We start from the raw sequence: 14,532 nt of genomic DNA on the forward strand, positions 1-14,532 counted from the left end.
TTTTTTTATAAGAAACAGTTTTTTCCTATGTATGGTGACTTTTGAATCACCCTGTATATATAATCTTTGCATGTATATATATATATATATATATATATATTTATATAGCCATTACCATATCCAAAATCAATAAACGAAGTTCCACAAATAGATAAAGCATCCCAACGTATCTTAAAAGGTTACTGTTTTGTCTTCAGTATAGAGTTCTCTGCATATAAAAAATTTTCCTCCATGAGAGGATCCATTATAACCGTTGGAAAAAACATTAACTAAAGAATGAAATCAGAGAAGGTTATCTTCATTAATTGGGAGAATAACCAGAGATGATGATGATAGAAAGAGAATCCAACAAGATCTAGAAAAGTTGTACAAGAAAGAATTTGAGAATGTGAAGACACACCAAATTAAGAAGTTTATGAAGCTCAAAGGTCAGAGAATGAAGACTGAATTCCGTCACCCATCCGTAAAAGCAGTAATTAACATAAGTAGCTAACACCTAGAAAACTCTGAAGAAGCAGTACTAAACAAGGGTCTCAACTTTGCGACAACCATCAAGTGCATTCCATACTTGGACATAATAGCCCCTATTGAAGAGATAACCATTAAGATACCAAAAGCTTAGGGAGATGAACTAAGGTGGAAAGTGAGACAGGTACTAGAAAAAGCGAAACTTCCCAAACCAAACATCACTAAGGAAGAAACGTTTGCTATCAAAAGACAACAGAGTGACAATTCAATCATAATACTTCCAGCAGACAAGAGCAATGCCATGGTGGTGATGAACAAATCCGACTACTCTGAAAAATTGGCAAGTCTCATAAGTGATGGTAGCTACAGTAAAATAAAGAAAGACCCAACTCTGAAAACAAAGAGGAAGTTATTATAGATCTTAATCAAGAACAAGGATCACTTTATACCAATGAAGTACAGACAACTGACTCAACACTACAGTAAGCTACCACACATGTACGGTCTCTCTAAGATTCACAAGGATGGTATTCTATTAAGACCCATAGAGAGCGGTAAAGGTTCGGCATGTCATCCAATGAGCCGCTTCCTTGTGGATATAATCAAGCAGCAGGTAAGCCAACATCATATGTGAAGAGTTCCACACACTTCACAGAATTGATCAAGGATACCCCCATTGGATCCAACCGGATGGTAAATCTAGATGCGATAAGTCTGTTCACCAAAGTCCCAACTGATGAAGCACAATCAGTGATTCAAGAAAAACTAGTGATGGACACCTCTCTAAAAGATCACACTAGTATACCAATAGGAAACTTGATGGAAATGTTGACTTTGTGTGTAGAAACTACTTACTTCAGAGTAGATACTGAGAGATATCGAGAGGATGAGGGTTTAGCTATGGGTTCACCATTATCAACAATAATAGCCAATACATACATGGAATACTTTGAGAATTTGGCTTTAGGATCAACACTACTAAAGCTAACCCCTAAGGCTTTGATATGTTGATGACACCTTTATACTCTGCCCCCACCCCCAGAAGATGTCCAAATACTGCTAGACCATGTGAACTCAATAAAGCCATCCATACAGTTCACAACAGAAAAGGAAAAAGACAATCAGCTAGAGTTCCTGGATGTATTAATAACGCGCACTAAGCATGAGTTTAGGACATTCATATACTGCAAGCTGACCTTCACTGGACGATACCTCCACTTCACTTCCCATCATCCATACAGTGTAAAGAGAGGGATTGCTCAGTGCCTAAGACATTGAGTAAAGAATATAAGTAGCGATCCTGATACACACCACGAAGAAATGATCAAGCTAAGTAACAATCGATTAAGCACCAACTACCCCAAAAACATACTATCCATTCCAATTAGGAAAAGGAGAGAGAATGAAACCCATAAACAGACCACAGTCTGTCTACCCTATGTGAAAGGCCTCTCAGAAAAGATACAAAAGATATGCAGTCCATATGACATCAGGACAGTATTCAAAAGTAATACAACACTTCGCAAATATCTCCTTTGAGAAAACCACCAGTAGAAGAGAATATGACCAAAGACTGCATGTACTCCATCCCCTGCAGTTGTGGTAGGTTATACAAAGGCAAAACATGCCACCCATTCAAAATAAGGGTAGAGGAACATCGTAAAGCTGTGGCACGAGATGTTGAAAAATCAGTTATAGCTGATCCTGTATGGAAAAGCAGAGACCACCTTCCCCTGTGGGATGAAATTAAAATAATAGACAGAGAACACCATTGGAAAATATGAAAACTAAAAGAATCAGCACATATGCTAGGACACAATAACCTCCTAAGCAGACCTAGTGCAGATATAAGTAGAATATGGGAATTGGTATTAAGGAAATATTAGGTTTACAATTCACTCTATAATTGCCTATGGGCATATAGTGTAATGGTTAAGAGTGTGGGTTACTAACCCAGAGATTGTGAGTTCAATTCCAGGCAGTGCTTGAACAAATAATAATAATAATAATAATATCAGCAAAAAATACTTTTGGAATGAGAACACAGGGTTGGGTTCAAAATTCTACCAGGACACCTGATGAAGACTGGAGAGTGAATCAGCCTAAACATTGTGGTAACAACAACAAACAAGATGAGGACACATATCCGTCAAATGTAAATAATGTAAATAATGTAAATAAGTGTAGGAGTAGGTTATATATCTCTGAGTGAGCATACAGTTGGGAAGCAGCGGTACAGAGTGGAGGAAGTCTTTGATACATGTTGTACTGTTGTCATTGCATTTACCTTGAGAAGGACTGCCTTGAATATCTCTATTTGTGGAATTTTGTTTTGTTCATTCTGAATGTAGCAGGCCTTGTTGGAGCTTGGACTTTGTCAGTCAAGCTCAGTCTGTACCAAAGTCCTAGCATGCACACACACACACACACACACACACACACACACGCACACACACACGTGCGCACACACACACACACACACACACACACACACACACACGGACACATATTTGAATCAGGAATAATAATTGTGCTTGTTAGTGTTTAGCCCAAGTCAGCCTAACAACTGAGTAGACCTATGATCACAAGTATTCTGGCTACGGTCCTCTTCTCTGCTTTTCATTATGATAGTAGGCTCCAATTTGAGGGATATTTGCTATTTCTAGTAGTCTGTGTGGCAACTTAAAGGTTGCCACTTTGTTACTGACTCCAAACTCCAAATCACACATGAAAGAAAAAGAAGCCCAGAAGATATATTTGAGGATAGGTAAAAACTACGCACATTAAACACACAAAGTACAGAGATACATGTTGAATGACTAATGTCTCTGGTGAGGTAGTATGTTAAACATTGGCATGGTTGCTCAGATTTCTTTGAATGGCACTCCTCCCCCTCCATCTCTTTCTGTTCTTAATCAGAATTCCCATTGCTATCAATAACAGTGCCATCCCACTCACTACCCACCACCACCACCACCACCACCACAACTACTATTATTGTTGTTGTTGCTGCTACTATTGCTATTATTACTACTGTTTCAATTCCTTCCCAGTTCTATGAATGGGTTGTGTTAGCTTGACATGCAAACATAAGTTTATTGAGCTTCTCAAGTTAGTCCCTACACTAATTAATTATCTTTAAAGTTTGATAGTTCTATATACCCTTCCCAACCCCTGTAATAAAAAAAAAACATAGACCCTCACAGAAACAGAATATGTAACACAGGTATCTATTCAAAGACTTAAGGTGATAGGGGATGAAAAAAATGTTATACTTTATAAAGGTAATTCTCATAGATAATCCTCTTTAAAAAGCTCTCCATAAAGCATGGTGCTTCAACTATTGCTTCTGTATGCAGATGAGCACTAGAGAAGGTTGTGCTTTTTGATAATCAAAATTTTATCCTTCTTGTACATATACAAAAAAAAAATTAATACTTTTATTACTATAAACTGCAAAATGTTGAGAAAGTTTGAATGTTATTGTTCTTAGTATAATTGAGTGGAGGCGCAATGGCCCAGTGGTTAGGGCAGCGGACTCGCTGTTACAGGATCGCGGTTTCGATTCCCAGACCAGGCGTTGTGAGTGTTTATTGAGCGAAAACACCTAAAAGCTCCACGAGGCTCTGGCAGGGGATGGTGGCGAACCCTGCTGTACTCCTTCACCACAACTTTCTCTCACTCTTACTTCCTGTTTCTGTTGTGACTGTAATTCAAAAGGGTCAGCCTTGTCACACTGTGTCACGCTGAATATCCCCGAGAAGTACGTTAAGGGTACACGTGTCTGTGGAGTGCTCAGCCACTTGCACGTTAATTTCACGAGCAGGCTGTTCCGTTGATTGGATCGACTGGAACCCTCGACGTCGTAAGCGACGGAGTGCCAACAACTTGGTATAACTGTAATAGTAATCAAGAAGTTAGCTGCTGATCATTATGTTGCTGTCACTGATCATTCATTGTGGATGTTGTCAGCTTAAGTTAGCAGCTGTCTGCATCTGCCATCTCATCTCTGTTGTCTCCCACTGCTCTCTCTCTCTACTGCATCCTAAATGCTCTCTGTCAAGTAGTCAAAGTGTGCTGAATTTATTCTGATGAATAGGCTAAAAAGGAAGTGCACCAAAGGATGAAATTGTTGCTCAAGCCTATTCCACACAGTCATGATTGGTCAGGTTTTGTTGATCATGTGAGTAATATTCTAGCGAATCACAACATTGGGTGTAGTGATGTGACTGCTGAACATTCCTGTTACACTTCTATAGTATTAAGTTGATCAGAAACAAATCTGTTTCTTGGCAGGATATAATTCTGTTATGGATAACCTTCCCAGGAAGACTTTATATCTATTCTGATTCATCATCATCATCGTTTAACGTCCGCTTTCCATGCTAGCATGGGTTGGACGATTTGACTGAGGACTGGTGAACCAGATGGCTACACCAGGCTCCAATCTGATCAGGCAGAGTTTCTACAGCTGGATGCCCTTCCTAACGCCAACCACTCCGAGAGTGTAGTAGGTGCTTTTACGTGCCACTGGCACAAAGGCCAGTCAGGTGGTACTGGCAACAGCCACGCTCAAAATGGTGTATTTTACGTGCCACCTGCACAGGAGCCAGTCCAGCGGCACTGGCACGATCTCACTCGAATGTCTTTACACATGTCACCGGCACAAGTGCCAGGAAGGCGACGCTGGGCACAGTGCGAATAAAAGCTTCTTGGTTATTTTAGTGTTTTTCTTTCAAGAAAATTGTCTTTAATTAGAATTAATTTTTATTGCCACTTAAACATGGCTGTTCTGTAGGAATGGACATTACTGCTTATTTTAACCCCAGGAGGATGCATCCTCCAGCTGATTATTCAATGCATTATGCACCCTGTATAGTATTGTAGGTAGGGGAGTGAACTCCTGCCATTATCCAGTCACGAGACCACCAGACCAAACACTTTCGACCTCTTTGTGGTCATATCTCAGTGGCAGATACTTGTCTGTTAGAGATGCTTTCTTTATTAAGATAATGATTATCTAACACAGAGGGAACAAACAGATAAAAGTTAATGTGAGTTCAAATGAAACTTAATTTTAAAATTTTGATGATTATACTTATTATTATATTATATATATTTTTTTAATTTTTAGCCAGGGGAGGATTCACTCTGATGGGCGAAAAGCCCAGCGACTACACCTTTATCTTTCTCTATGGAGATTAAGCCGGGTCACTTTCACCCACCTTTCTTACCACAGCCTTCCATCTTTTTTCAAACACACCTCGCGACAGTCGTCTCCTCTCCAACCCTATCTTGCTCTTCAGGTAATATCTGAAAAAAGTGAGCAAGTTGTCTGTTAGAGATTAATTCTTTATTACAGGCACAAGGCCTAATTACAGAGGGGACATACAAAGACATGCGGGAACATAAAACATATGAAGGATGAATGTGAAATGAATATATTTACAATGCAAATGAGTCAGCCATCTTGCTCCCGCTGCGAGAGAAAACCATGTATTCTTTTAGCACGACCTTTAGTCTTGCTCCGAGGCGAAACTGCGACTTCCCTCTTCGCTTTTGCCCTACCATTATAAACCTTTTAAACCAATGTTCATACAGTCCTTACTTATTTCTTTTCCTTTTTTTAAAAAAAACAAAAGAGACCCAAATGTTTATCACATTGTTCAAAATAATTTAGGAAACCTGTTCATTTAACAATTTCAAATTTTACAGTATTTTTTCCATTTTTTTTTTTCATAAAAAGTTCAAACAATCATTTCTCTCAGTTACAGTCTTTACAAAATTATAATGACTTACCACTTAATTCTTTCAAGTGGGGGCTTCCTATCTCACTATAATTTTTCTTTTCGTTTGTGCTTTTCATGTTGTCTCCTTTTGCTCCTATTTTCCTGCTGTTTTATGTGTCCTTGCATTTCCGTCTCTAAGTCTGTGTGTTCGTATATTTGTGTGTTTGTATGTTCTTGTATTTGTGTGTCTGTGTGTTTGGTTGACTACATCTCTACGTGTTTCGTCTGTGTGTCTGTCTTTAGGTTTCCGTAATTCTGGGTTTTCTCGTTTCTGGTCTGAATGACTCTGTACTTTTAATTCCTTTGCTGGTACTTCCTCTGGTAAATTTTCTCCTTTGAATTTCTTCTTCCATTCCTTTGCACATCTTCACTTCCACTGTCGTCGGTGACTTCCTTCTCTCTTTTTTCCTGGGTTTTACCTCTGACAAATTCCCATCATATTCGGTTCTCTGCTTCTGCTTTTTTTCCACCACTATATCTTCCTGTACACTCTCTTCCACCATTTCTACTGTTGCTCTAGGGCATTTCCTTCTCAGGTGCCCTCTTTCACTGCATCTAACATTTTGGGGGTCTCCCCTCCAACATTACTTCCAGCTTTTCACCGTTTGGTAATTCCACAGTTTCCGCCATTTTGTCATAATATACTGGGGTTACTGCGCAAATTACTTCAATGCCATATCCCCAACAATTCTGCTTTCTATGCAAATGTTCAGGTTTTCACTTCCCTTCACCAGCTCTGAATTAAATATTGCAACTATTACCCATTCTGGGTCTATCAACGGTGGGATTCTTCCCACCCTGACCCTTATGATTCTTTTGCCCAAACAATTCAGCACCAACGTCCATTTCTCTCCCAGTATCAGTCTGTTATCATTCATTTTCGCCTCCTCTTCTGATGCAAAGGTGACTATTATAGTTGCGTATTTCCTTCCTCTTGTAAAGAAGGTTATTCCTTCACCCATTTGTTCCTTCAATATTTCCTCTATCTCTTCCTGCGGCGCACGTTCTATTTTCCTATTTTCATTTGAAAATGTTCTGAATATCACCGTTCTGCTTTCCATTTTTCTTTTCTCCTCCTCTGGCAGGGTCATTTTTATGTTTGACCCTTCTTTTTTTATCATGCTATAATATTTTGCTATCTTCTCTTCATTCCACTCCATCCTCTTCGGCTTCAGCACATGTGGGTCTATAGCCTCTCGACCTCCAGTAGCTTCCGCGTAACTCTTCTTTTCTTCCATTATTCACTTCCACCCAGTGATGGTGGCTTCACACAAAATTTCACTCAGTATTCTTCAAAAAACAACAAAAACTGAGTCTGGTAGAGATGTTGTCTGTTAGAGATAGCAATAGTTCACTCTAGCTCTCACTATATAGAAAACAAGTGACACACAGTCAATGATCTTGCAACAAACAAATTAGCTACTTAAGAAAATCTCTATAAGAGGTAAAAAACAGTAATTATACTGAGAAATAATTTTCATCGCTACTTAAATATGTCTGTTCTGTAGGAACTGACATTACTGCTATTTTTAACCCCAGGAGGATGCCTCCTTCAGCTGGTTATTTGATGCAATCTGCACCTGATATATATTGCAAGCAGGGGAGTAAACCTCTACCATCTTCCAGCCATAAGACCATCAGATTGTTTGATCTGGTGGTCTGTTATAGAGATTCTTATAGAGATGACCACAAAGAGGTCAGAACTGTATGGTCTGGTGGTCTTGTGGCTAGAAGATGGTAGGGATTCACTCCCCTGCTTGCAATATATAGGGTGCAGACTGCATTGAATAACCAGCTGGTAGGGGCATCCTCTTTAGGTTAAAATAAGCAGTAACGTCAGTTCTTACAGAATAGTCATGCTTAAGTAGTGATAAAAATTATTTCTCAGTATATTACTGCTTTCTCCTCTTACAGAGATTTTCTTAAGTAGATAATTAGCTTGTATTTAATTAACTTTTACAACGGAGGGCTTTTTAAAAATTAACACAGAAATATAAAAATATACTGTTATAACAGAGATGGCATATGAACCAATGAATTTTTTTTTTGACTTGTCAGAAATAACAGCTTAGCCTCCCTTAAATACTACCCTACTGTATTTAGGAAGACAGGACGCATTATATAATATATTTCCAAATAAACTTTGTTTGAAATAAAGGATGGGATACTTTTGTTTTTATGCCTGTCTGTAAGAAATTCATGTTGCAGAATTCTCAAAGTAAACTAATTTTGTCAATGATTAAACTTTTATGCATTTTTATTTTATATATCTTCAGTTTATTAATCAATTGTCAGCAATCAGAAGACACGTCTTTAAGATGATCACAACAACTTACCCAAAATGGTCTGTAAGTATTTTCCTTTTCATTTTATGTTTTGTTTTACTTCCATTTTCTTACAAAAGCATGAGTAAGAAGGGTTTTTTTTTTCATTTTTCAAATTTTCTTATTTTTGCTTGTGAAAAATTTGCTTATTACTGGAGTTTTACAGCAGCAGGGTGCTACTACTTCTCACCACAATTCAACAAAGTGTGATTTTTTTTATGGCCAAATACTCAAGCATAATATGCTACTTGGAAAATAAAGTATTATTTTACATGACTAAAATTAAAAGATAATGTTTGTGCTGAAACCTTCTGCTTTGTATTTCATCACTTTATTCTATATTCAAAGGAAATATTCACACACTCACACACTCACACACATACATAAGCACAAACATGCACACATAGAGATTTTTGCCATATATATATATATATATATATATATATATATTCGGTTAAAATGTCTTACAGTTAAGCTGGTTCCTATGTATTTCCCTGAAGAGAAGATTACATCCTTATCAACATCACCTATTCCTATGGAAGGTATAATTTGTAATCTTCGAAACATATGTTGGAAATAAAAGAATTCATTTAACATATGTGTTTTACTCTACTAAATTTATATATTTACTCAAGTACCCAAAATAACAAGGAGTTTCTACCTCATAAACAGGAGTTACACCACAGTCATTTTGTGATCTTTGCTACCTTGGTATCTATTAACCAATTTATTTTGTCTGAGTTAATTATTAACTTAGAGAAAATAAATACATATAATAAAATATATATATATATATATATATTGTATGTTTGACTAAAAATAAATTGGCCTGTATGTGAGCTGGTGCAGAGAGTAGTTTTTGCTTATAATAAGAGGAATTACTGTAATAAGAAGAATCATTAAACATCTTCCTGAGGTTTGTTGTTTTGTCCTTTTTTCTAAATATTAACAGGAATCTGAGTTCTAATTTATAATAAGTCTTAGTCGGCCTTTGCATAATGGAGGTGATTACTGCTGATGTTGTTTAGTTCTGGATCAGCTCTGAATGAGCAGAAAGATCTATGACTAAAAATATCACATCTGTGACCATCTGGTATTTATTTATTTTTTTGCTTTGTTTTAGATGTAGTGCACTTTGAACTGTATTATCTAATGTATGCTTCCTTTGTTTAAGATAGTAAGGTATAATTTAATGGGGATATGGCTGCAATTTCTAGTAGGGTGAGCAACTACATACAAACATCCTAGTTGGCTTGTTTCAGTACACCATCATCTATCTCCCAGGTTAGCCCTAAGATTGAGGAGACAGAAAACTGCAGTGTCTCACGAGTGTAGGACAACCCATTCCTCCAGGACAAAACCCCCTAGAAAAAATTCTGTGGACAAAACATCCTAGAACAAAAGACGAGCAATTTTTAAATGATAATATTTATTCTTGTTATTTGTAGTTTATGAACACTTCTCAGATGTAAAATATCACATCAATTATGTAATAACCCCAATCACAAAAATTATCATAATCAAAAGAACATCATACTCTATCTTTGAAAAATTAAAACAACACAGTATTGAAAACCTCATTAAGTGTTGAAGTTCATTTAATGTTCATTTTACTATATACAACCTGATGCTGTGCCCTACACCATTCAGAAATTCCTCCATGGTCTTCCTCTCATTCACATAGCCTGGAGATGGGGTCTGTCTTGGTGGTGGTGGTGGTGGGTTTCATGTCTCACATCATGTGTTTCACTGGTGAGGCTCAATATCTATATAATCCACAGATTAAGCACATTGTTACCCTTTTCAAGGAGAACAATGATGAGTTTATAGAGATTCAGTTAATGGCAAATGATAATTATGATGCTATGATAACCAATTGGGTTAAGGTAGTAAATTATTAATCTAAAAAGATGAAACATTCCAATTTCAATATTGGTTTCATTTGACTAGTGATGAGGACCACTTGTAGATGAAAGGTGTGGTTGATAGAGTAAGTGTCAGTAAATGTTTTTGTGAATTTAACCCTTTAGCATTTAATCCAGCCATATTCAACCCAAATATTCTACCTGCTTTATGGTAAAACTGACCAGATCCAACTTCTGACACCTACCCTATGATATAATTCTAGAAATATACAAACATACAACTGAAATCTTGAAGTTACAAGATAATGTGTGATTAATTCAAAACAATGTGAATAAATGAGCAATACCTTTGACAGAATAATGTGAATGCTAAAGAACTAAACCATTAAGCATCAACCTGCCTGAAACTGTCTTCTAGTAAAATACTGAAATTTAAAATAAAATCTAGGCTTGACATTTTCATTATTACATGAAAGATATATGTCATTATGTAAAAATTTTTATTTAATCTGTTGCTTCACTGAATATCCCATAATTGCTAATCATTTTGGAAATTAAGGCACAAAGGCAGAATGTATTGTGGCTAAGAATATGATTACAAAATGATGAAAGGAAATTATTTTTCATGGGGTTTGAGATGAAAATGTAGAGAAATGATATTAAATACTATTAGAATTTTAGTCTGACATTCTACTGTTTCTAGAACTTTCCACCATATTTCAACACTTCACTTTGATTTCTCATGTAATTTCAAGGCCTGTTAACAAGGACAATCTTTGTAAAGATCTTTAAACTTTTGCTTGTCCAAAGCATTTTCATAAGTTTGTCCTAAATGTCCACACTTGTTTTCAGACTTTTAGTTACCTTTCATTTCATATGATGTGGAAGATGTAAAACTTTCCTTTTATAAGTCCCAAGTTTCTCTGGTTGTTGGTAAAAATTGAGAATGTGTTTCAAATATGATGCATAGATACCAAGGTAGTATGTCCCGTATATGATACAAAGAACAGGTAAAGGGTTAATCTGGTAAAAAATACGAAAGATTCTCGTACCCAAAAGTGTCCCTGGGAGTTGATGCTAAAATCACAAGGGCTCCCTTATCATTCACTGCTAAACATTCTCAAATGATATAATACATATTGATTGCAGATAGGTGAAATTGATGAGAATGATGTGTGATATTTCTATCATTTCTGATGTCTGTGTGGTTAAAGAGTTCACTTAGCATTCACATGATTCTAGGTTCAGTCCAACTACATAGTACTTTGGGCAAGTGTCTTGGGTACTATGGTCTCAGATTGACCAATACCTTGTGAGTTGAATTTGGTTGATGGAAACTCAATAGAAACTCATCTTATACGTGTGTGTGTGTGTGTGTGTGTGTGTGTGTGTGTGTGTGTGTGTGTGTGTGATATTTCTGTGTTTGTGTCTGCGTTTATGTTTACCAGAGTAAAAACCAGTAATTTGTAAGAATGGTAATTTAATAATTTGATAAATATAGATTGATAAAATAAGTGTCAGGTTGAAGTAAGTACCAGGGTCAATACAACAGACTAAAAGAGTGCCTCAGCATGTGAACATTTCAATGACTGAAACCAGAAAAAGAATATACAATGGTTGAACTGAGAATACAAATTTTGGTTGGGATTTGATCTTTTTGATAGCTTAATTGTATGCTATACAACTACGCTAAAGCTGACCATATTTGGTCAATTTTACTTTAGCTTTAGGTCTGCCTGTGCTGCTTAGCACATTGGGCTAGGGCTAAGTTTAGCGTTAGGGATGATAAGCTTGCTTCACTGGGTTTGGTCACCTGCTACCCTTGCACATCATCATCATTGTTTACCATCTGCTTTCCATGCTGTCATGGGTTCAACGATTTGACATGGAGCTAGGAGCTGTCCAGACTCCAATTGTCTGTTGTGGTATGGGTTCTATGGCTGGAGGTCCTTCCTAATGCCAACCACTTAACAGAGTGTGCTGGGTGCTTTTTACATGCCACTCGCACAGATGCATATACACAGTTGTGTTTATGCAGCACCAGCATGGGTACTTTTTTATGTGGCGCCTGAAAAGGCAGGCCTGTAGGTGTGGAAGACAGCGATTTTACTTAGCTTGACACATCTTATCAAATACAGCAAATCACCATATCTCCCAGTCCCTTGTCATTTCCTCAGTGAGGCTCAGCATCCAAAGATCCTTTCTCACCACTTCATCCCATGTCTTCCTAGGTCTACCCTTTCCATAGGTTCCCTCCACAATTAAAGCTTGGCACTTCTTTATGCAGCTTTCCTCATCCATATGCATCACAACCCTAACCAAACCAGCACAGTCTTCTGTCTTGCACATATCTGATGCCTCTTATACCCAGTTCTCCTCTTAAACAATTTACACTCTGCCATGCATGCACACTGACTTTACCCATCTAATGGAGCATGCTAGCTTCCTTTCTTTCAAGCCTTCACAAGTCCTCTGTAGTCAAAGCCCATATTTCACTGCTGTTTCAGTCATCTCGACCAGAAATCTCTTCTTATTCCAGCTCTTAACATTAATTGTTCTATAAGGTGTACAGTCTGTGGAGGCGCAATGGCCCAGTGGTTAGGGCAGCAGACTCGCGGTCATAGGATCGCGGTTTCGATTCTCAGACCAAGCGTCGTGAGTGTTTATTGAGCGAAAACACCTAAAGCTCCACTAGGCTCTGGCAGGGGATAGTGGCGAACCCTGCTGTACTCTTCCACCACAACTTTCTCACACTCTTACTTCCTGTTTCTGTTGTGCCTGTAATTCAAAGGGTCAGCCTTGTCACACTGTGTCACGCTGAATCTCTCCGAGAACTACGTCAAGGGTACACGTGTCTGTGGAGTGCTCAGCCACTTGCACATTAATTTCACGAGCAGGCTGTTCCGATGATTGGATCAATTGGAACCCTCGACGTCGTAAGCGATGGAGTGCCAACAACAAAGGTGCACAGAGGTTGCAATTTGGTCATATTGCAGCTAATATTAGGCATTATTCTGTGTCATTAAAACAAATACACCCTCACCGTGACCATTAACACCACCATCTCTAACAACAACTGTCACCGCCACTGCCACCACCACTACCACCAACACCACCACCATCACCAACAACAACAACACCTCCAAAATTAGCTCCAAACTGAAAAAGTAACAGCTTCTTCTTATATAGTACCCACCATCCAACAGGATATAATTTCCCTGCTCCTCCGTCTGATTTATATAGGTAAAGGGTTGAGAGTTGAGAGATAAAAAGAGTTTAGCTTAATCAGCATGTTAATGAATTGGGTTTTGCCTTTTAGTTTCACTCCTTGAATACCTTTTTTTTTAATGTATTTCTTCATCCTTTGCACTCACTAAAACACTTTATGTCTGTGTTTAATGTGAGGTGAGCAGTTAACTGCTTTTACCCACCTCAACCTGTAATGTGTTAAATAGGTTGGCTGGCTGGCTTGCTGGCTGGCTGGCTGGTATACACCAGACATAAAGCATGCAGATGTGGTGGTGGTGGTGTTGTTATCGTTGTTGCTGTTTTGCTTTTGGTAGGGTGTGAGTTTGAGTGTAGCAGAGCAGTGATGTTGGTAGTGGTTTTGTTTCTGTTTGGTCTCAAAACTTTCTGTATAGATTTCTTGGTGTCTACTAACACATTCTGCTTTCATCATCCCCCCTCTCTCTCTCTTTCTCTCTCTTTTTTGCATTAATTATTATTATTATTATTATTATTATTATTATTATTTCCATTTCTTGTCTCTTTGTTCTGAACAGTATGACATTTCAACAGTGTCTAATGTGCAATGTTACCTGTGGAAAGTCTTTTAAAGGTGGCGTTTTTCTTTCTTTCTTTCTTTCTTTCTTTCTTTCTTTCTTTCTTTACATTTTCCTTCCTTCTTTTCGTTATCTCTTTCTTCCTTTCTTTGTCCCTTTTCTTTCTTTCTTCCTTTCTTTCTTTCTTCCTTTCTTTTTCTTTCTTCCTTTCTTTTTCTTTCTTTCTTTCTTTCTTTCTTTTACTTAGTTGTTATTTCCCCTCCTGTCAGACATCTGTTTATCTGCTGACTTCTACCTTCTTGAA

General features: G+C 37.6%; 1 protein-coding gene across 1 annotated transcript in view; it reads left to right on the forward strand.

Moving 5' to 3' along the window:
- Nucleotides 1-14,532, forward strand: part of LOC106877636 (enolase 4) — an 87,240-nt gene that overhangs the window by 21,709 nt on the left and 50,999 nt on the right. Inside the window, exon 2 of the mRNA XM_014926583.2 lies at nt 8,534-8,605. Coding sequence (XP_014782069.1) covers nt 8,534-8,605 — 72 coding nt within the window. The remainder of the gene's footprint in view (nt 1-8,533; nt 8,606-14,532) is intronic.

Source organism: Octopus bimaculoides, chromosome 14, assembly GCF_001194135.2.
Source record: "Octopus bimaculoides isolate UCB-OBI-ISO-001 chromosome 14, ASM119413v2, whole genome shotgun sequence".
NCBI classification, from domain to species: Eukaryota; Metazoa; Mollusca; class Cephalopoda; order Octopoda; family Octopodidae; genus Octopus; species Octopus bimaculoides.